This window comes from Drosophila takahashii, chromosome 3L (genome assembly GCF_030179915.1).
Source record: "Drosophila takahashii strain IR98-3 E-12201 chromosome 3L, DtakHiC1v2, whole genome shotgun sequence".
Classification (NCBI taxonomy): Eukaryota; Metazoa; Arthropoda; class Insecta; order Diptera; family Drosophilidae; genus Drosophila; species Drosophila takahashii.
In genome coordinates this window covers 2,616,886-2,641,355 of record NC_091680.1, presented here as the reverse complement: position 1 = coordinate 2,641,355, position 24,470 = coordinate 2,616,886, and the positions used below count along the sequence as shown (strand labels likewise).

General features: G+C 36.3%; 1 protein-coding gene across 3 annotated transcripts; it reads left to right on the top strand.

The window, feature by feature from the left end:
* The first annotated feature begins 3,029 nt into the window (after positions 1-3,029).
* Positions 3,030-23,777, top strand: dsb (debris buster). 3 transcript variants are annotated; one of them, XM_017140955.3, is made up of 8 exons: positions 3,030-3,584; positions 12,138-12,429; positions 18,958-19,049; positions 19,114-19,271; positions 21,180-21,321; positions 21,660-22,373; positions 22,695-22,820; positions 22,880-23,777. In XM_017140955.3, exons 2-8 carry the CDS (start codon positions 12,147-12,149, stop codon positions 23,261-23,263), a joined length of 1,899 nt encoding a protein of 632 aa, XP_016996444.2. In that variant the 5' UTR covers positions 3,030-3,584; positions 12,138-12,146; the 3' UTR covers positions 23,264-23,777. The 3 variants fall into 3 exon arrangements, with proteins under 3 accessions (XP_016996444.2, XP_070071620.1, XP_070071621.1); XM_070215519.1 differs by lacking the exons at positions 3,030-3,584; positions 12,138-12,429 and adding an exon at positions 18,241-18,398; XM_070215520.1 differs by lacking the exons at positions 3,030-3,584; positions 12,138-12,429; positions 18,958-19,049; positions 19,114-19,271 and adding an exon at positions 19,382-19,447.
* Positions 23,778-24,470: the final 693 nt, after the last annotated feature.

The following is a 24,470-nucleotide window of genomic DNA, read 5'->3' as shown; positions in this document are numbered from 1 at the left end:
ATTGAGTGTCATATCCATATAAATCCAAGCCCTTGCCCCTGTTTGACCAACAGTTAAAACCGAGTGTCTGACAAACAAATTAAAAAGTTTGCTAAAATTATATGGGAAAGGGTCTATCCAATATTAAGGCTTGGCCAGTTCGAAGTGCCGGTAACTACAGTTTAATATTAGCTCATTAACTATTTGGTGAGAATGGACTTTTATCATTTTAAGAAAGCAAATCCAGACGTAGAAAATTCCAGCTAGCAAACATTAGCCCCAGATTTTTCTCTAACCACCTAACATCAGTTTAGTGTTAGGGGTAGAAACCTTTAGAAACCGGACCTTTATGATTAGCAAGCTATAAAATGGGTTATTACGAACATAAAAACCATTAAAACTAAGGCTTTTATTGGATATGACTTACACTCAGAAAATGAATCGCCCTGAATTTTAGAAAATCGCCTATGGATTTGCTTCACTGGCGATTTTTTTCTTTAAAATAAAAAAATTTTCTACTGGTAAAGAAAATTTTCTTCCAATTAATCAAAATTCATTAAATTCAAGAAATATTCCAGAAATATAGAAAAAAATCGCCAGTAAAGCAAATCCATAGGCGATTTTCTAAAATTTTTTTTTGAGTGTAGGTTCTGAGACTATTTAAATATCAATATTGGAACCTAAATATTTCACACATTTCCACACCTTTAATAAATCGAAGTACCTAAAAAGTCACTCAGAAGAAATATTAAAAAATTTTTTAAAGCACATAAGAAAGTTATTAAAAATGAAAAAAGAATATTTTCAAATATGACACATTTTTTGTTTGAAGGTTCTACTTTTTTGAGGGAATTCCCAGAAGTCTCATTTCTTATAATATCCATAATACCTTAAACATTAATTTACAGAACATTTAAATCAGATAATATTTATTCTTTCAAAAGTGATTTTTTGTTTGAAGGTTCTACTTTTTCGAGGGAATTCCCAGAAGTCTCATTTCTCATAATATCCATAATACCTTAAACATAAATTTACAGAACATTTAAATCAGATAATATTTATTCTTTCAAAAGTGATTTCACACATTAAGTAAACAAACTGAATTTTTGTTGGCACTTGCTCATTTATGTTTGCCCAAAACCACCTTTTTTTTGGCACTTTTGCGTTTTGATCTCGGTACCAAGTACCGAACATGATCATGCAGTTAAGATCTTTGTCGCAGGGCACTTAAATCGAACGTGCCGTTAACTAATCACCCATTTAAACGCCGGACTACGTCAAACTTGAACTTGCGATGAGTGGACATTATACTGGCCTCTGTAAAAAAGTCATTCGAAAAAGGTAAATTCCTCTTGCCATTCAAGTGGAGCGTCTGCCGAGGCAGTTTGAATATTTTTTAATGTCTCCCGTGGCCTTTTCCGCAAAATGCTGGCAATTATAATTATAAACAATATAAATTAAAATTTTTCGGTTGTCCAAAAACCAGCAAAAACTTGTCCCCATACCCATAACATGTTGTCAAATGTAAAAAACATTTTATTTGTGCTTTAGTTTTCAAGTTTCTGTTTCACAACTGCAATTAAGTCGTTCTTGTCAACAAGCAACCTTCAGGGTAACTTGTGTATATATTAGATTAAGGTCTTTTGGTCCAAGAAATAACTGCAGTGGCATCCTTGGCCGTTTAACTGGGTAACTGTGTCATTTGTAATCCGCGCGAATTTCAGTTATTTCCGACTACCAAGTTTACCGAGCACTTGAACATTTTCGAGTGTTTTTCGGTTTTGACCCTTTTGAACTGCGGGAAAACTTCCTTTGTGGCGGCAAATTGTTCTACAAAAGACCTGTTTCCGGTTCGGTCGGTCATGCTGTTTAATGTGCTGAAATCTAATGTAAGCAATAGTGCTGTCTATCATCATCAATCATCACTACCGACGAAGTAGCCGAAGCTATCCCAATGCAATATGTAGTTTTACTAGTAATATTCCATGCTTATTATTCTAAGGTATTTTACACTAAAGTTATGATCGACTTAGCTAGTTGATGTCCTTCATTCGATAGGGGAATTAATCAAATGCATTAAATTTATGACCAAGTTCTTGGCCGTAAAAGCAACAGGTATCTCTAATTGAAGAGTTCAGATCCCGTCAGGTGAGATCAACAAAAGGTAATAGTAATATCACTATATCTCTGACGTCAGTGCGTCTGCGATCACAACAGTTCTGTATTTTTGTTAAATTAGTCTGAATACGGAGGGGGAATTGGAATTAGCCGTCTGGCGAGGGCAGTCAAGCCCCCGATTTGATCTGTTTACTCTGCGGGCAGTTTAGCTTAGACACATAAAAACAATTGCGATGTGATGGAGGAAAATTTTCCACTTCGCTTTATGGCAAATGGGGAGTTTTTCACAACCATTGCCTTCAAGGTGGATAATTCGGGTTTATTATTGGTAATTGATAAGGCATGGTTTTGGAGATGATCTCTTTAAAATTAGCCTTGGTTTTATCGTTACATTTAGTTTTAATTTCAATTCAAAAATTTTAAACGCATAAGAAATTTTAAAATATTATTAATTTAATATGTATTATTATAATTACCTTCTGTATTTGCTAAATATTTTTTCAATTTAAGTTTATCCTCAAACAAAAATGTATACTATTAATTTCCTTAAAAAATATATTTTAAGGACTCCCTTTTTCTCTGTGCACTTGCAATCCCTTGAGTAAAAGTCATCTCTTTCCAAGCCGTCGCCTCGCATATCCCTCAGAAAAACCCCAAAAGTCGGAAATACTAAGGAAGCTATAAAACGGCGTCAAGTTCACTTAACTAGAACCACCAACTGCGATAAAAAGCAAGAAAATAATAAGTAAACAACAAGAGAAGTAACCCAAAGTACAGGTGACTCAGCATAAAAGCGAAAAATCCCCACCGCCTATCAGGCCAATTACCTGCTGAGGAAAGGAAAAATTCAACTCAGGGGAGAAACTCACCTCACCTGAGCAAGCATTTTGTTTATAGCCAATTGCCAAATTTCTGTAAGCCTCGGCTTCTGTTACCTTAAATCTAAACAGCGGCTAGGATTGCAGCACTCTGGTTAGTACGAGAGTATCTCACAGATACACAGATACAGAGATACGAGCAAGCACAAAACTGAACGATCGGCTCTGTTTAAAAAGCACTCGTACTTAGTCGGCGAGGCGATCGCAGCCGAAGTCGTCTCAAAATCTTGGGGTTTTAAACAAAAACGTCTTGCCCAGACGACGGTCCATTCATGCGAGTTTTTCATTCCGACGCGTCAACTTAAAACGACACATGCTCTCTCGCCAGCGATCGTGGCGAACGTCAGTAAATGCGGTTAAATAAATCCACAGAGTTCGAATTCGACGAGTGTCTGTGCGAAGGATAATGCGATTATGAGTTCGTAAATATCAAACGTTAAAAAAACCTTTCCTAATTGGCACAAAATCAATTAGTTTCGCGGCAGTGAATATGCAAAAAGGTTACATTTGACCCAAATAATCGAAAACCAATTGAGAATTCCTCGTATTTCCCCGTTGCGAAAGACAAACTTTGGATTAGCCGTGCAGCTTCAAGAGAATTATCGAAACGTAAGTGTCAAACGGGGCGTATGAGTTATGATATGAGGGCGTATGTGCAACATTCTGTGAGTGGGAAAAATAATAAATATTAAGTGTGGTTCCATTAATTATATTTACCGTGTCAAGTACGGAATTTTTATTAATGTGCTTCTGTTAAAGGTTTCGCGGGTTTACTGTAATGTTTTCATTAAGTGCCAAAGAATAAATGATCGTCCATTAATTTAGCTTGGTTAATTATAAAGCTGTGACTTTAAATTGAGCTAACCAATTTTAATTAACAAAAAAAAAAGGAATAATATTATTGAATATTGAATCTAAAGGTTTATTGATAATACAAAATATTAACTAAGCTCAAATAAAAAAAATAATTATGTCAATAAATAATTTAAAAATCTAAAGTAAATTATGCCTTAAGTTTGGTTGTGCATAAGGCATTTTAATAATTTATTTTTACATTTTTAATGCAGTTTTCATAAATACCGTCAGCATTAATTAAATTAATTTCATTCAATTTATTTATCGACTTTAATTTATTGGAAGCATATGAAATGCTAATTTATTTATTCACCGAGCATTCAAATAAATTCTTTTTAATCACGAATGAACTACTTTAAGATTTATCTACTTGTTTGTTTGAATTAGATTATTTCTTTTGACAATAATTAATTCTAGTACCTACCTACCTATTATTTAAGCAGAAATATAATTTCTCACGAGGTGGTTTAATTAATTTGCATTAAAAAGTATAGAAATGTCAATTCAATTTTAAATTATTTGACTTCAGCTGTGAAAATAAATAAATAAAATCGAAAGCAATGCCATTGTCTTAAAATAATCTTTCTGTCAACAAATAATATTTCTTTTTGTTTAATTATTAACTTATCAATGTAATCAGCGGTATGCACTTATATAAATTCAAATAGGCAAGCCCCTGCACCTTTTTAATCGAAATGCGGTTCAATGTGCGCATTTAATTGGATTATAAACATTAACGGAGCTGTCAAAAATATCATTTTATTCGCCAGACGAGAGCAAATCAATTAAGCTGATTGCAAAAAATATTTGATTTGCCGGACAGCCTTATCAATAAGATGTCAAGAAATGAACAGAAAATCTAGACTTCAGAAGAGCCCTTACCCAACGACTCTTGGGTTGTTTGCTTTAATTTATAAACAGTTTTGTATGTGAGTTTTTTTTCGCTTTTTGGCTCTTTTTTGCAGTCTGCAATTAAGTGTAAACATTTTGCAAGTTATGCAAAATAACGGCAATGTGGTTATGAGCGGTCATTTCTCGTGTGTTTGTCTCTCTTGGCCAAATGCATATATTTTTGGAGTCTGTCGATCTGTTTTTTTGGGGATTTCGCAAGTATGCAACCGCAGACACGTACCAAAAAATTAAAAATTAAAAACCCCATATTATGATGCGTTTTTCCCCACCCCTGATTAAATTTGACCCAGATGTTCGGGTCAATGTTAAGGTGAAATTGATAGAGTAACACAGACAAGGTCAACTTGCCCTTCAAGGGAATAGAAACTGAGCTAAGCTTACACACGTAGATCTTTCTAGTTTATCCGTCAAATATCGCTATTGATTATTGACCAATACGTCCGTTTTTTTCGAGTTCCGTTGCCATTTGCGCAGATCTTGCCAAATACTAAGTTTATGACCCCAGCCACAGATAAATAGAGACACTTGAAGGAAATAAAAGTAATAAAAATTGAGACATTTCGTATGTGAAATGGTGTGAAATTTAGGGGTCAGCGCAAACAGTTAACGTAGAATTGAAAATGCCAACTAAACTGGCGAGTTTCGAAGGTCGGATGAGTGGGGTGATGACCTAAAAACAAATAATTTGTGACGACATTTTTGGGACTTTTCGTGAAAGAAAAATTTGTTGCGAATGTATATTGTATATTTTATTTAATAATTAAATTGAATATAATTTAATAAATAAAATATAAAATATTTTATAAATTTTGGCAATCATTAACTTCTCAATATTATATCAATAGCTAAACAGCTTTTTAAAATTTAAATCTTTAAAAAAATTATTTAAAAACGTTTGTCGTAAGATTTATAACTTTTAATAAATTATATGGATAAAACAATGTTTAAGAAATATTGCTGGGAATATATATGCTTCTTTTTTAAATTTTGATGGGAATGCAGGTCTTTCAACTTCTTCAAACCCCCCGCTCTTTAAGCCCTATTTAATCACGCCACTTTTTCGCTTAGCCCCAATCAGTTTCACTTTCAAGCGAACCGCAGACAGCAATTTAAGCGAAATTCCCAACGCTGTCTGCACCTTCTGCACAGCACTTAGTGGGGTCTAGTCACTCATCCCCAGCACACCAGCCCACCAATCCATCCATCCATCCATCCATTTGTCCGCCCACCAATTGGCCAGACTTAAAAGTGGACACAGAAGTTGTCTTAAATTAACCGCAAGCAAAAAAGAAATACCTCTAAGAGCAATAGACGTCACACAAAAGGCTGCTTTTGTTGCGTTAGTTTGCCGTTTTCCTAACCGTTAAATTGAAATATTGACACAAGTTTTTTTGAGTGAGTATGTGAGTATCTGATTTTCTGATTCATTTGGCCGGCAAAAAATTGCCCAGGGCAGGCACACTTGCTAATAACGCGAACATACAATATCTGGCAGATAGGTTTACATAATGAGCCATGCTCTTTAATAACCCAGTGATTGGAACCCCCTGATAAGAGCGAGAAATTGGCAAATTGCCTTTTTGGCCATTTGGCGGCTTAAAGTGCGAGAAAGCCATCAATCGCTAATTTTTTGGCCGCAGGCGAGACAAGCGAATCGCTAGCTATATAACTTACATAGCTTTATAGTGACTTAGGTCAGGATTGAAGTTGCCGGTTCAGGCCCACACACACACTCTGGCACGACCTTGCCGGCTTTATTTCTTTATTTCACTGACAACCAGATCGAACCCTTCTCAAAAAGCCAGCGAAATTGATTCATGACTCGCATAAAATAACAAAACATAACAGGCCGAAAAGGGCTTTTTTGATTTAATGGAAATTCTCGGCCGTAATTGGAGCATTTCGCGAATGGTTTCGTTTTGCCAAAATAAAAAGAAAACCAACAATATGGCCCATAAAATGTTCCCAAAAATAGACAGCGGGAGAGTGTGTGTACGTATAAATTACAACACTCGACGCAGCTGCTGCCGAGTATTGGAAAATATTTGCCAATAATTTCTGTTTTTTTTTGCCTGTTGATGGAGCGGCCGGCAACGCTTCAGTGATTGGCCACGGTTTTAGCCAAGTCTGCGACTTTGCTTTGGGAACTGCAACTGCTGCGTCCAGACTCCATGACGTTTGAAACAACAATCTTGATAATGTTTTTGCCGCTGCTCTCGAGTTTGGGGTGAACGCGTGTCAAATGCCGAGGCAACTAATCAAGTGATTTTGAAGATGAGAGCTCAATTAGGGCCACTCAATTGAAAAGGCAGTTATCGAACTACTGGCAAATAGGTTTCTATGGGGTTTTTTGTGGGAAATTTTAAGAGACTGCAAAAATAAAAGAGGCAGAAATATATTTATTAAGGTTTATTGCAAATGTTAAAATTATCAGACGCATTTTTTCTACCAAGAACCCAACTGTCGTTAGTACCAAACCACAATGTCAAGTTCGTAGCCTAAGTCTTTCGTTTCATCTACAATTATTTAATTTTCCTGCTAAGCTTGCACCATTTTTTCAATTCCTCAAAGCAACAATTATTATAACATGAAGTTTAATGTTAATGTTGAATTACTTAATGCCATTTAAATTGTTTACATCGCTCCTGGAGTGTTTGTTGCTGTTGTTGTTGTACCATTTATAGAATGATTTGTTGCGCTTGGCCTGGCTAGCTGAGCTATGAATGTACAGACATGTAAATATACCCATCGCTTTCGCTCTCGATGCGTTGTATCTTAATTGAGCTGAACAAAACGATGGCATAATATAAAATAATAAGAGCACGAGGGAGTAGATTCCCCGCCAAGGAAAGTGTGGCGCTACCAAGCGGAAAACTCTCACACAGAAAGAAAATTAAGATTATATTTTATTGAGTATAAAATAAATAAAATGTTTCATTACATTTGAAAATGCTTCAATAAAGAACAAAGAAAAAAAATATGATTTCAAAATATTTTTATATTAAATTAATTCAGAAAAAAATTTATGAATATATACATTTTCTTGCTCCCTCAATTATTAAAAATCCTTTCAAAAAGAACCTTAAAATTAATTATAATAATTAGAGCTTTAATATCACTCTCAAGTATTTTTCCCCGTGCACTTGGCCGTTATGCTGCTGCTGGGGGCATGGCCAAATAAATGGCCTGGCCCATGTGTAAGCTGCAATTAGAGCTAAATGAGAGAGCACTTCCAGTTCGAACGGAGACTTCCGTAAAGATTTTTTATGTTTATCTCAATGTCAACAGCGGGAAAAGATGAACGAACCTTTCGCCTGTGAAATCGAATCGATTCGAACAGAAAGAGGCAACCCACAGTTTCAATAATTGCATACAATTTGCCAATCAACGCGTTCCCAACGATGCCAATTATGAAATATGCCGGGCCCTTGTGTCCATGTGCTGGCCCTTTTTTTGTGCATTTTTGTGGGCGCAGCCTTTTGGCCATGGCTTATGAAGCCATTCAAGTGCCCAGCGGCCAAAAGGAGGAAAAGGAAGCTGCAGCTGATGATTTCAAAAAATTGATATTTTATATATGTAATAAAAACGCAAGAAAAAAATACAGAAAGAAAGAAAAAAATAATAAGGACCATAAAATTATAAAGCGTTGGCTGCCAAAAATTAAGCAGAAATTTATTAAAAATGCATAAAACAGGCCGAAATCTCGCACTCCAGCTGGAAAAAAGGCAAACTGGATTTGAGGATGGTGAATTGTGAATGCGGGAAAGAGAAAAGTGGCGCGTGACCTTCGCACTACTGAGCAAAAAAGTCCACAGCAACCTGAAACTGAAACTGCGGCTGTGTGAAATTATTAAATCAGCAGCAGCAGCGGCGGCGGCAGTCACAACTGCAGTGCCAAGAAACCAAAACAAACAAGTGCAACAAGAGACATCGGAGACACAAGAGACAGCCAGGCGGAGATGGAGAAGGAGGAGGAGAAACAGCCACTCCAGCTGGTTGGTGGCTACTGTTTGGCAAGAGGCAACATCACATCACATCACTGCGCCGAATGAGTCAAGGAAAGCAGCGAACTTGAGATACACTCGACAGCACTTAGGGGGAAAATATTTGGTAATATGTGAGGAGTCAAATAAAGCTTACATGTGTAGGACTGGGAAAATAAAACTCAGGGAAATGTTAAAAGCTATTCAGTACTCTTCTAAAAATTATGATTATTTTATATATAAAATTTTTTACCTTTAAAAGCTAGGAAGTGCATTTAAATTTTATTATTTTAAAGTTAAGTATTTTTCGTTTCCTTTTCTTATTTAATTAGATAAAAAAAAACAACAAACCAAATATGAATTTGCTAAACTAAAATAAATGCAAATTTTCTCTAATGATAAATGGATATCTTTTTTTATTAATTTAAATTAAATTTATAAATTTTCATTGTCGTCTAAATATTTAAATTAATAGTTAAAATTATATGGAAATTAATTTAAAAATCTTAGCAACATAACTAATTAAAATGTAAACAAAAAAAAGGAAAACAGCTATACATTGTCATTCATTCAATTTGACAACTGGTTATCCCAGAATCTCCGCGCCAAATGCCAGCGATTGCTTAATTGTTTACCCATTTAAAGTTCACGAAGCCATAGCTAAATGTGGGTTTTTCCCAAATTGATATCCTCCCAGTGAATTTATCACAATACCCCCGGTTAGCCAGGCGCCAAAGAAGGCGCAGCTCTTGACTCACACTTTGAAATGCACGCGATTAGCAGCAGCAGCAACATTTACAACAGCAACATGAACGGCAGCAACATGCAGCAGGTGCGCGCGGGAAGGTAGATTTTTCGGCAAATGCCAACGAACGCTTTAGACCGAGTGGCTCAGTGGTTTAGTGGCCTGCTGGCCAAGCAACCTACTTCTGCCGCCACTTTTGCTGCTTTTGCAGCCACAACTGCAACTGCAATCGAAAGTGAGGCTGAGAGACTGAGAAACTGAGCGACTGGACATGGATATACACATAGATATTGCTGTGGAATCGGGTTGGGTATCGTCGTCGTCAGCTGTTAGAAAGCTTCGCTGGACATGGACATGGTGCTCCAGTGCGGTGGCTCAAAGTGGCATGTGGCAGTTGCAACACATCCCATATATATAAAACCCCATAGTCTGGTCTGGTTGGGGATATATGGCTATTATAAAACCGTATTTAGGTCAATCAAATTTCGCATTTGGCATTTTGAAATTTCTTTACGCAAATGCTTGTGCTATTTTTTAATGATTTTCTAACCAAGCCAATCCAGTCCAGAGTTTCAGAGTCTCTTAGTCTCTGGTGTCTCATTTTCGGATTGCATAATGCTGGCTGCTTATGGCCAAAAGAAGCCAGGTGACCAACGGCGTGGCCAATAAGCACAATTTAGCTTAAAATTGTAAAAAACGTGTTTTACTTTTTTTCTGCATTTTTTTCTCTCCCCAATTTTTACCACTTTATTTTCTGTTGGGCACATCTTAATGGATTGGCTCGGCCTGTTGAGGCGTGAATTGTGGCAAAAGAGTGTGCAACAAGGGGTTAATGGCGAAGGAGGAGTGTCGCACATCCAGATGATAAATAATAGCCACTTCCGACTGCCTGAATGCTGAATGCTGATTGCAGGAACTTCGAATAAAGTCGTTATCCAGAACCAGAAACTCCAACCTTTTGTTTCCGCATCCTTTCCCTTTGGGAAAAAAGCAATACCCTTGGGAAGTTGGCAAATTAAATGCGGCTGCGGCCTTAATTATTTTATGCTCATTAAGCGTACAGCTAAATATTTGCCCTGGCAAAATGCCACAAATTAAGGCAGCAGCGTCTCTTGGCCCAAAGCAGTTTACAATCTGGCTTTAATTACAGCAAGAGATACGAAAAAAAACAAAGTACAAAATATAAATGTCATTAATTGGGTTTAAATATTTTTCTTTATTTTTTTCTTTAGTATTTCTGTTTTGTAAGACGGATACACAACTTTGTTCATAAACCAAAATCGCTCAATTGTGACAGCAGTTTAACTAACATTTCAGTTATGTCAGAAGTCAATTAAATATAATTTGCCCTCACTTCAGATGAGCGGCGGCGGCTTAAATGAAAATCTTGGTAAATGACCAAATGGGCTATGAGCTCACACGCGGAGCGACAAAAAAAGTAAAGTCCAAGCATAAGTCCAGATATGCAAAGTTCGTTGCCTCAGTCATTTGTTTTGGTTTCTGTACTTTGCATGGAAATTTTCTGTTTTCCGCTTTTGCACTATAAAAATCCAAGTGTCATTGTCTCATGAAAACTTGATTATTGATCATGTGCAATTCACTTGAGTTCGCCCATAATTTCCATTTTATTATTTTATTTACTAGCATTTATTAGCATTTTTCTAATGAAAAATATTTATAAGGGATTAACAAGACACATAAAAACAATTAGTGGAATACATTTAGAATGAAGCAATTTACTAAATGGATTTATGGAGCCCTATTTTAAATTTAGTACTTAATAAAAATTAATATAAACGGAAGAACAATTTAAATATTTAGTTAGAAATGTATTTTCTATTTATTAAACTTATTTTTATTTTTTCAAATTAAAATATAAGAGATTAGTAAGAGACACAAAAACAGTTAATTGTATTAAATATTTTAATTTAATATAAAAATGTATGGGCCCTCTTTTAAAATTTATTACTTATTAAAAAGTAATTTAAATGGAAAAAAAAGCAAGTAACATAAATTTTAAAATATGATCTGATTTCGATTGAATTTTAATTGATCACGTGCCTCGACCTGAGTTTGATTCCGCTTCGCCTGATTAATACACTGAGATTCCACTGCGATCTTCACGTTTTTCCTGGACCCACCGATAAATTCCATTTTATTTGCTGCATTTTCAATTAGTAAGCAAATGAAACTGTGCCGGTGGCCGGTAGCCCGTTGGTTGGTGGCCAATTAGCATATTGTCTGTGGCCTAAGGTAACGACCTGCCGAGGGGAGAGGCTTCCCCCGGCATCTCACGTACCGAGTGACAAATGTATTTACGCCATGGAGCATTTATCAGCCACCGGGCTAATAAAAACATGTATTATTATACTGTTGTAACTGAATTTATGGACACGATTCATTGCGGTTTTTTCTGTAGGTCCGCATGCAAAAATGCAGCTAATCACAGCCAAATCTTTGAGGAGAACTAAGTAGATAGTATGCCAAGGTAATGTGATGTTCTAGAAATTCTCCATTTTTTGAGAGTGAAATTCACCCCAGGAAGTACTTGACCGACACGGCAGGCTAATTAAATTTTAATTGCTCTCCATAAATATGTTGTTGTCCCCTATTTTTGCTGTTGAACTAATCCACCTCAACCGCTTTTATTGCCACTATCTCCGATAGACTTGAATTATGGGCTTGGAGAAACATTACCTGCGATATGGACGCACCGCTAGAGATCACCTCCTTGACTGGGCCACCTGTGGGCGTGGTCGACGGCAGCAGCAACCGCAGCAGCAACAACAGCAACATCAGCAACTGCAACAGCAACAGCAATCGCAATCGCAGCAACATCCCCAGCAGCAACAGCAACAACAAGCACAGCCATCACAGGGGCGGAGGTCACGCCCCCATGTGACACACAGGGGAACGCCACTCTCCATGCTGATATCAAATGGAGTTAGGATTAGCAATAGTAAGTACAACACACTTAATTATACCGGTAAAAATATGCCAGTCATCCGAGCAGAATATTTCAATTCTATTTCTAATGAATAAACCAATAATGATGTATTAACGAGGAGGTTTTAAAAGCTAGAGCAGCCAAAACAATTAGCAGATCAATTTTAGCATGAAGCAAGACTTCAATTACATTGATGGAAAATTTAGGAAAAAATTAGGAAATGTTATAAAAAAATTATAACTTATTTAGTTTATTAAAACACTTATGGGAAATAAACGAAAAATTAGAAAATGTGTTATTAAAATTCATAACTTATTCAATTTATTTAAACACTAATGGAAAACATATGAATAATGAGATAATATATTACAAAAATGCAGTATTTATTTAATTTAACAAAAATACATTAGAAATCTAATTTTAGCATGCATCCAAAATTAATATAAAATTAAAAATTTCTTTTGGAACTTAAATTGCGATTAAAATATTCTTTTAACGCATAGTTCTGAAACATATTTTGGCAAGCTTTCCCATAAAAGGAAATGCCTTGACTGACAGCTCCTCAAGTTCTTATCACCTTCGACAATCGACAAGAAAATTGAATTAAGGAAAAATGTTATTAAATACTCAATTAGCTAACTAAAAGTCAATATCAACTGCCAAATTGGTCGGAGTCTTGTTAAGTTGTCTGAAAAGCCAAAGCGAAAAGCACAATACCGAAACTAACAGTCGATTGACAGCTTGGTTGAAAATACCGCAAAATGTTGTATACAAAACTGGTCATCCAAGAACTGCAACCGAAAAATTGAAAAACGAGTCTTTGGCTGAAAGGAAAAACCAAGTGGCAATCAAAAAAAATACCCGAAAAATAAAAAACAATTTGAAGTTGAAAACAGCTAAACTAAGCAGCCAACTAAGCGCAGATGTAAATCAAGGAAACACACAGACACGAAACTCGAATTCGAATACGAATTCAAACAGAGACTGTAAACTGTAGACTGTAGCGTTCTTTGCAATGGCCGACATTGCGTATACGCCGAGTGAGCCAAGCCAAGCCAAGCTAAGTTAGTCGAAGGCAGCCAAGTGTGCAAACAGCCAGCGAAAAGCTGGCAAATAGTAATACTAGTAACCATGGCCAAGAACATTCGCCAGAGAGAGACGGACAGCTAACTAACTGAACTTGGCTTAGACTGCGAACTCAGGCTCCGTTTGTTTACGTTTCGCTTTTCTCTCTGTTTTTTTCTGTATTTTCTGGTTTCGGTTTCATTTCGTTTTTGAAGGCATTTTCGACTGTTTTTCGATTGTCGCTTATATAGAATTATATTTTAAGCGTTTTGCACTTGACTATTGGCCTGGCTTTATTGCCATGTTGGCCAAGTGCCTTGCTATTGGACTTCTAGGGGATGCTGTTTGTGGCTGTGGCTCTGACCAGGGGCAATTATGGGTACTTCTGTGGGACGTGATCATTGCCGAAGGATTTATCTCAGATTAATGCGCGAGATTTTTAAGGCCACAAAGAGTCGAATTTTAATTACTGGTAATTTTTGAGATAATCTCTAATTGAGGAAGCTATATTTAGCTGATCTATCTTGGATTTTTCACCACTGCCTGCTGCTTGGGCAATTCTATTGCAATGTTCGGGCTTTGAACATAACAAACAACGGCAGTAGGCAAACAACAAGCAGCATTAAAAACAGAAAATTCGCAATTGAAAACTCTGTGGCCAGCACTACTAGCCACTAGCCACTATTAACTGCCAAATACTCGGACTTGTGAAGACCAATACCAGCAAATGGCCACGAGCTCATTCAAAGCAAATATGAAAATGTTGCCAAATCAATAGGCCAGGCTTTAAGTGTGGGGATAGGGGTAGAAATGGTAACACTAAAAGAAATTAAACTTGGTATTACAACTAAAAGCGAAAAATAATAAAAATTGTTGTTACAAGCTATGGGCATTTTAGGAATATATTTTCCATTAAATTATATAATTATTAATAGAATTTTGAAAAACTTCTACTTACCTAAATAAAATATTAAATATTTTTAATTGTTAGGTAGTCTCTATTAAAAAAAAAGAATATAAAATGTATTTTTAAACAATATTTTTAAATATTTCTATATAACAAATATTTAAAACATTTTCTAAACCCCCAAGTATTTTTCCTTGTGTAAGTGAAGCTGCAAAACGGTGAATGAGTGCCGAAAATGAGTGAACGAGTGGGTTCCGAGTGGATTCGGTGGCTTCAAGGGGCCAGTGATAGCGACAGTGAGTGGAGTGCGAAATCAAGTAGCCGCCGTGAATGCCGATGGCGAATCGAGAGAGTGAGCATGAATTAACACATGCTGGTTGCCTTTGACCAATTCTATTTCCAAAGTAGAGGCTCTGTAGGCGGGTTAGGGGGGCTTTTGGTCATTTGTTTGGCTGGCTCAAATAGAAACAGGCGCGGGGCTCAAGTGGTGCAGCTCGGCTGAAGAAGAAGAGTTCCCGACTGCAGTGGACTCTTTGGCAACACAAAAACACCAACTCACGTCTCTGTGAGTGTGCTTTGCGATTATATAACAAGATGCTGGCATTAAGGCCTGGCCAAAATCGTGCCTCAGCTTTGGTTACTCTGCGAAGGAATTTACAAGCTATTGACACAGAATTCAGCCAACCAGAAGCCAAAAATAAATATTCAGTTTGGGAAACGTTTAAATATTTTAAGAGAGTATTAAATCTTTAAAGATTGTAAATGTATACAGAATTTTTTTCTTTGATAAAAAAATCTATAAATATTATAAAGCTACGGAAAAGTATAGGTACTTCAATAAATATTTCAAGTATAAATACCATTTATTTATTTACATTTATTTATTTAGCACTCACAAAATAATAAATTAACGTCATTACAACTTTACATTACAAGCTATTAAAAGGCATTTCCGCAAAGAATTCCAATCTTGCTAAATAAATCTAAATAGGGTCATCAATTACATTCCTTTCCTTTCCGATCTTGGCTGACTCAACGGAGTAAAAATCCCAGTTCACTTTCCATTATGGGTTTCTCCCCAGGATTTCCGTTACGAGCCTTTGCAAACTTTCCAGATCCAGTTCCTAACCTTCGGCCGGCGCTTCTCTTTAAACGCATACCCTCTTTTCGGGTCCTTATCCCCAGCGAGAATCTGATGTAAATGCTTTAATTAAGGGCCGAAATGCGATAACTTAAATGCAAAACTGCCGCGAAGGCACGTCTCGGTGACCAGAAACAGGTTTTCTTCTTTTATTTTCTTTTTTTCGTTGGGCTAATTGGGCTGAACCACTAAGGGATCGCACATATAAAAGATACGTATTCCAGATCTCCGAAGATCTGCAGTCACGTGATGCAAATTGTAAGGCGTACAAGGAAGTGAACTCGGACCGCCAGGAATTGCCATTATTATTTGCTTAAACAAAAGTGTTTACATGGCTATAAAGATTTTTTCTTTTTAGTGCAAAGGGGAGGGGCAGCCGGATCAGGTCTTGGATTATTATTATTACACCGGCACGTTCTTGGTCGAAATCTCAGCTCGATTGTTTCCTCGTAGAATTGCAACTGTTTAGCTGCTCTATTGTTAATGAATATAGCAAAGTATAGTATAGAAACTGTCTATTGAAATGGTATGTGGATATGACCAGCACGCTTTGTTGCCTTTTGGCCGACGCTTTTTTGTTGGCCAAGAGCTGCGAAGCAGCTGCAGCTTTACGGCCGGTAATTGTGAGCGTTAATTTTAACAGGCAATTGGGAAACTTACGTTTATTCTTTTTCGTTTGTTATTTTTGGGGCCAAGCTTCAACAGAAACGAAAAAACAAAAATAAAATGCAAAAAACCAGGTTGGATAGACCTCCCAGGCCAACAAATGTTTCACTTAAACCCTCGCAGCTAATATTACTGACCATTTAAATTGTTTCATTTTGAACAATTTCAAAGTCTACGGCAATTGCAGCGCTCTAAAGTTTTTCTCGCTTCTCGGTGATTGGGGGTTTATATCTTTTTTTTCGTTTTTAATCTTTGTGCGTGGTTTTTGGATAGCTGTCGAGTCTAGAAGCTCAGAAATATTAGTATCGCGTGCTCAGCTGTAATTCTCAAAAGAAACGAGCATATGACACCAGTGGCCAAATCCAATTGAAGCAGGGGCGAAGAGAAAAGGGATGGGTTATAAAATAAAAGATTTACTTTTATCAATTACTAACCAAAATATATTTTATTTGATTTTTTATATATATAGATTTCAGTTTATGTAATTCATATAAATTTAATAAATTTCTTTTCCTAAAAATATAATTTTAAAAACTTTTAACTTTAGACTTTTATTTCTTATATTAAAATGGTTTTAAATATGTGGTAAAATAAATTTTTAGTAAATATTAGATTTTAAAACCCATGAATCTTGCATTATACCTATTTTTAAAAATTACCTTTTAAAATAAAAATATTACTAAAAAATCTTTTTTTTTAATTTCCTTTACAAAGTATAAATATCTTTAAGTTTTTACATTTTTATTCTTCTAGTAAGTAAATAATCTTTAATTTATTTCTTCATTTATCTTTTCAAAGCTTTAGTTGTTTGTATACTGAATATTCCCCTTTTAGCGCCGCTTCTGCTTTTGTTGTAACAGAACACTTTACTGCCCGTATAAACGAGTAAACGAAAATAAGAAAAAACCCATTGAAAAAACATAGCGCAAAACAGAAATATTAAAGTAGGTATGTAAGTATTTTTCACTGGGATCAGCATAATTGTCAACAGTCGTCAGTCATCGGTTGCTGACGTATCAATTGTGTGCCAAATGTTTAGTGACCATATCGCTACGGCTATATGGTCATACGCTAAATCTTCCCATCTCGCTCTGAAACCCGATTTGCAATCGCCGTTCGATTGCAGTAACGTTATAGCTTAGGAAAACTGAACAACCGAATAAAGCCTTCCGTTGAGGCGCTGTCTTCCCTTGACCTTGGGCTCTCAAAAAAAAAAATGTTATGTACCTCGTTTTATGACACTTGTTGTCGCTTTTTGGGCTCTTTTTTTGGTTTTTTCTTCACTCTCCTTTTTTTTGCGTAACTTTCTCTGGGACAGAGTTTATGGTCGTCGGGCTCTTCAGGGTCACTGGAACACACACACGATAAAGAAGCCGCCTGAACTTTGGCAGGCAAAAAATGATACAATGCACAACTCATATAATCCGGCTATATTTTGACAGCAATTATCGCGCCCAGTTTCAATATGGGCTTAATGAATTCCACGCTGATTTATGGCAGTCACTGTGGATTTTTATTTTACACTTATAGTTGGTTTTATATTCTTAGTTGGGTATTAAATAATATTAAAATATTTTTTGAAAGCTTAAAATAAATTCCAAATTAGTAGTTCTAAATATAAAAATTCAGAATAAACATAATTTCTTCTGAAATGTCGATAATATTAATATCACATTTTTTAATCTCAAAATGAAAAACTATAAAAAAAGTTAAGTAAAAGTATTATCTGGTTAAATATTTAAAATCAAATGAAAATAAAGTGCATTTACAGATTCGCTTTTTCCCAGTTGATTTCCTTCCTACTTTACTTTATATTCGACCTTATCGCTGACGTCGCAGCTTTTGACTTAGTGACCTGCAAAAATCGAAGCAGCGCCATAATGCATTTTATAAGATAATAAATAATAAATAAAAATTGAAATTTATGTTGTTTCAAAACGCTTCACCTTGCACTTTTTTCGGGGCGGCGGCATTTCGGCATTTCGGTGAAACTTGATAGCGAAAACAGTTTTTCTTGATCGAAGCGGCGTGGCGATCAGTTCGTTGACTGATCGCCACAAGTACACCGAAAAACCCGTGAAAAAATATATTCAGAACTCGTTGGCATTGTATGCCCATCATCATCATCATCATCAGCATCGTAATCATAATCATCAGCCGAGATGCTGCTGGCCACGCCCACCGCCTCAAAATGCCAGCAAGGTGATGTGGATGTTGATTTTTCATTTCTGATGTTGCGGACGAACGTCCAACGTCCAGATTTCCAGAGGCTAAGTGCATGGGCCAATTAACATTGCATCGCTTGAGAGATTAAGTTTCAATTAGTGATAACAGAGGGTCGTAAATTTTGGCAGCTGTCATACGAATGAATATGTATGTCCATTTTGGCGATAAGTCGGCCAAGATCGCGATTGAATGCCCACGAGAGATCTCGAGTGTTGACCATTGTAATTGCATGTGACATCCGTGAAATTGCACCGTGAAATTCGCAAATAATTTCATTTTATTTACCTTACGAAATTGCTTAAAAAAAGCAGGCATTAAAAAGGAATATGAAAAGCTGCATTTCAGGGGGTAATTTTTCGTCACTGAATAAAATTGTGTTGCATAATTTATATATATTTCTACGCTTTCTAAGATTATCCTCTCAGCGTTAAATAATAGCTATAAGTTTTACTAAGTTGCCTAATATCATAATCATTTTTAGTAAACTGTATATATTTAAATACTAATTTGTTTACCATATTTCTTTATTTTTCAGATAGACTAGCTGTGATAATTATTGGAATAATTACTTTAATCTTAGGCATTATTTTATCATCCATGCCCTGGCTGGATTATTTTATACTAAAGGTGGGCTTTTCTCATATATATTTGCTCTTAAAATTATAATAATATTTTTTGTTATTTCCTACAGAACTTAAGGCTGTGGAATGATACATTGAGCTATCATTATTGGCAAAGGCCTGGCGTCATTCGATTGACCAAGCTCTACATCTACAATGTAACCAATCCAGATGGTTTTCTGCGAGGTGAAAAACCCCATTTGCAAGAAGTTGGTCCTTTTGTCTACAGGTAAGACTTGCAGTTATTTTTGGTCATAAATCGCGGCAATTGAAAAATTCGTTACGCCTTTTCTGACACCTCAGGTTGTGTGGAAAACCTTTTGTGCATAGACAAATTTCCACGGTGGCTTTGGCACAGCACTCCGATTGGTCATGGTTTGCTGGGAAGTTGATGGCTTAATACCTGTAATTAGAATCGCAAATCGCAAGTGGCTAAATGCAATTCAAGTGGCTAAAAAATATTAGCTACGGAAACGGTCAATGGTTAACTTATTGAACTTCTAGAAGGGATAATTAGTGGCCTAGGAAGTGATATCTGATTTCAGAATTTCACTGCTAACCGGTGGATAATTATGGTGCAGAAATTGTTATAAACTATAGAAAATTAATACTTTGTAGCTTAGTATAACCAATGTCTTTATTAAGAAATTATTTGCAGTTTGAGTGGGTGTAAAATATTTAACAGTAACAGAAATACATTTGTTTGGATCTTATCTCCATAAAAATACTAATATTTTCTTTTTAATCACTTATCAAAATCAGATAAGCAAATGTCCAATTTTTATAATATTTTTACAAGCTTAATTAGGTGTAAAATATTTAACAATAGCCCAAAAAAATCCTTTTCTTACTTATTAGATATATTAATTCAATCTCCAAATATTTTCCCATTAATCACTTACACTGTGCAACATTTTTAGGGTTATAAAATGTAACCGCAATTTTGATTTCATGGGCGGAAAGAACTCATCGAAATAAGCTAAAACCCATTTGGGTTTCTCTGGCTTAGCTCGCGTTTACCTATTATAGCGAGTTAAAGTTTTACATACAAAATTTATTTGTAACGGCCATATCTTGTGAACCGATTAAAATTTCACTATCAAGTCTTCAGTGATTATGTAGCTATGAAGCCATGGAACTAAATTGACAAATGGCTCTTGCGAAGACGTAAACCTAGCGCGTTAAAAATCGAAAAATTAGGTAAATTTGTTTTTTAACGCGCTAGGTGCACTAGGTACTAAGTGCGAAAGAGTCATTTGACAATTTAGTTCCTTGGGTTCATAGCAACATAATCACTGAAGACTTGGTAGTGAAATTTTAATCGGTTCAAAAGATATGGCCGTTACAAATAAATTTTGTATGTAAAACTTTAACTCGCTATAAAAGGTAAACGCGAGCTAAGCCAGAGAAACCCAAATGGGTTTTAGCTTATTTCGATGAGTTCTTTCCGCCCATGAAATCAGAATTGCGGTTACATTTTTCATGTTGCACTGTGTTATCAAAATCAGATTAAACTAAGCTTGAACATAAGCCGATGCAAAGTGCAAACAATTGAATTATCTCTTCGGATATTTTAACACCCAATCAAACTGGCCAACAGCCGTGAGCCGGAGCCGCCGTGCAATTAGTTGGCCAATTAAACCATGAGCTCACAGCTCTTGAAGGCGAGTTTCCGTCGATTGAGATTACAACATCTAGAGCTCGTGCAAATGTAATGCAATGTTTAATAATAGGCCTTTAAATATAGAGACTAAAGTGAACCCGTTTAAATGAAGGATAACCTGAGAGGGTTCGGTTCAAAGTGATCAATCATCGTATCACTAGGCTAAAGATTAATTCACAAGTACATACGAGGAATCTTGGATAGCGATGAGATGTTAAAAATGTAACCATAATGACAAATCGAGGCCCAAAGTGCCCGTCATCCGCTGTTACTTTTTATGTTGGCTTCAACTTGTTTTGTATTTTTTTGCTTTTTCTGTTTTCTCTCGAACGAAACTGAACTTGACATTCAATTGCTTTGGCTTTTTGTGTTGGCCGCCCCTGACTTTGGACCACGAAACCGAGTCCGAGTGCGCAGCACGTGCCGATTAATGATAAGATATTATATTTTCCGCTCTTTCTCCGCTTTTTACAGGGAAGACATGCAGAAGGTGAATGTCAAGTTTCACGAGAATAACTACACCGTGTCATATCAGCATAAGAAGATACTGCAATTTGTTCCTGAACTGAGTATTGATAAGGACACGCCTATAACGACGCCCAATATTCCATTGCTGGTGAGGATTTTTAGCTAAAATTAATTGAATTATGCTTAAAAATTAATTTAATATTTAAAAACTTATGTTTAATATACATTTTTTACTTTATCAAATTCTCTATTATAACATTTTTGTTTAGTAATTAAATTTAAAAAACTCAATGTGCTCTATATCATTCTTAGAATCTAAGTTTAAATAATTTCTTAATTTCGGTTCTAATTTTTAAATTTCATTTTTGGCATTATTTTATGGTTTTAGATTATTTCTACTATCATACATTACATATTTTGCAAAAATTAATATATATTTTTAAAATTAATAAAACTATACATTTTAAAAACCCCCTTTTCCAATAGACCCTCACCAGTCTCAGCCCGAAGCTGGGATATCTTCTGTCAAAAACCATATCCGTGGTGGTGACGGCTGCTCAATTCAAGCCCTTTATCAAGGTTACTGCCGAGCAGTTGGCTTTTGGCTACGACGATGCGTTAGTTAGTTTGGCCCATAGGTTCTATCCAAAGCACATGAGACCCATGGAGAGGATGGGTCTGCTCCTGGGTCGTAACGGAACCCTCACTGAGGTTTCATCCGTTAAGACGGGCATGGATAGCATGGATCAGTTTGGTTATATAGACCAGCTGAATGGATTGGATCATCTGCCTCACTGGAGCGAGCCACCATGCACAAGTTTAGCTGGATCAGAAGGATCCTTCTTTCCGCCGCGGGAACTTACAAAATCGGAAATGGTTCATATCTACGATAAGGATCTTTGCCGGATTATTCCACTGAAATATGTGGAGAGCCTGGAAAAGGATGGCATAGCAGCGGATCTGTTCAGGTTGCCCAATAATTCTTATGGAGACTCCGCCCACAATCCCGAGAACAAGTGCTATGATTCCAGCGATTATGAGCCAATACTGGGTCTCCAGAACATCAGCCCCTGCCAATATGGCGCCCCCGTTTACATCTCAAATCCGCATTTCTTTGAATCCCACCCAGATCTTCTCGATTCCGTGGAGGGATTAAAGCCAGAACGCGAGAAGCATGAAACGTACTTCAAAATACAACCGGTGAGTTAAGGGAGCCCATTTCTTAAAAATATATTCCATTTATAGAACCCAAAAGTTTTTAAATTATGCTTTTTTTTCTAATGTTCTTAAAGTTTTTTTATGTGTAATGTCAGGAAGCTCAATTAGATTAAAAATTTATATAATAATGAACAATTTTAAGAAAAAATGCATATTAAATATTCTGGTTAACTAAGAAAAATACTTTTAGATTCCTACACGGTTTCAGTTTTATTTTATTTGGCATTCTTACGTATATCAAGAACTTAATTACTTTGTTTTTTTCCGCCACGCAGTTCTAATTTGTTTTCGTTTTTCTCTTAGAAACTTGGAGTACCGCTGGAGGGTAAAGTGCGGATACAGCTGAATCTAAAGGTGACGCGTGCCAAGGACGTCTATCCAGTGCGTGATTTTCGAGACTTTATCTTTCCGGTCATGTGGCTGGAAGAGGTGAGATATTAAGAACTAGAAAACCACTTAGAGAATCCATAAAAATCTGTAAATTTCAGGGCATCTCTGAGCTGACACCCGCCATCAAGCGGTGGATTTATTTGGGCACAGTTATAGCGCCGAGTGCCGTGCCCATCGGATCCTACCTGATGATCCTGGGCGGCGCCTTTGCCATTATCTTCAGCTTTGTGCGAGCCTATCAGAACTTCGTATTTGCCCGGGACCCCACGCTGGAGATCCTTGAGATGGGCAGGAGGTCCTTGAGGAGGGGAAGCAGTTTTATAGCCCATCAGCAGCACAGATTACTCATCCATCATCGGGATAGCTACTCCTTGCTAAGACATGGGCCCATGGCCACCTGTTTGGGCGAGGGAAATCGGGAGGAGGATTCGGAACCCATTATCGATGGAAGCCTCAGTGCAGGAATCAGTCAGGAGTCATAGTTGCAGATATAGGATAGTTATAGAACTCTAGATCCTTAAGGTGTGATTCTGTGTGCGAGAGAGTGTGTGTGTGTGCTTGGAATATTTAATTTTAGTTTCGTTCTGGCCAAAATCGTGGCATATACCTGACGTTCTTGCCACTACATAAGCATTATTATTATCCATTACTCAGTTTCCACATCGAAGGCAATCAATCATTATCAATCATCTTGCTGCTATCAACGCCAAAACGGGTTTGCTAGTTGCTAGTAACTTGTAACTTGTATCTTGTAGATAGACGTATGAATTTGTATACATTTTTGTCACAGGAATGCTACAAATAATTCACTAGTCAATGATTACAATGTGAAAAATGCAAGCACTCATTTCTAGTTTTGTTAGCCGTAAATCTTAGTTAGATCTTAGATGTAAACTATATTTTTTATGTATTTGTTAAATAATGTTTAGGCTGAGGATGTACGAAATTTTGTAATATAAATGTGAATTTTGAAATTTTATGGAAGATTTTACTATTTTTACTGGCTTAAATGGTTTTGGATTATCAAAATAATTCTTTCAACAATTTTTAAAATTAGTTCTTTGGTTCAACAATTTTAAAATGAGTCCCCATAATTCTTAAAATTTTCTTTAGACCCCATAAATCCAAGCCAAAAGCATAAATCTGCTTGTTAACAGCAGATTCTCCATCTCCGAAGCTTTGGCAGTTCCCAGAACAATTCCTGGCTCTTATAAATCAAAAGTAAATAAAAAAAGCAGGACTCTAGAAAAATGCACTAGAAAATAAACAAGGGATCTGGCTTTTCGTTCCCTTGAAGTTTTTGTTGATTGACGCACTTTTGACGTTTCCACAATTCCACAACTCACACAGCCAAGCATTTTTCGCCTTTCCCCTCTAAAAGAAAAAAATCTGAAAATACCCACACGCACACGGGTCGTATGAGCAATAAATTATACACAAGTTCTAGGAAAAAAATAGTGGCCTGAGTGGGGTGGTTGGCTAGTTTAGACCACTTGGGCTGGGCTTTTGTTTCGGAAATAAAAAACAGGCACAAGAAATATGATGTTTTGCAATGTTTGCACACGGAGGGGAAAATGGAAAAGAGGGAAACCGAATCAAAAGAATGAAATTTCATGGCAGGCAGGAGGCAAGCGGCAAACGGAAAACGGCACAAGTCGTAAGAAAAGCGTTTTCATTTCATTTGGCAAA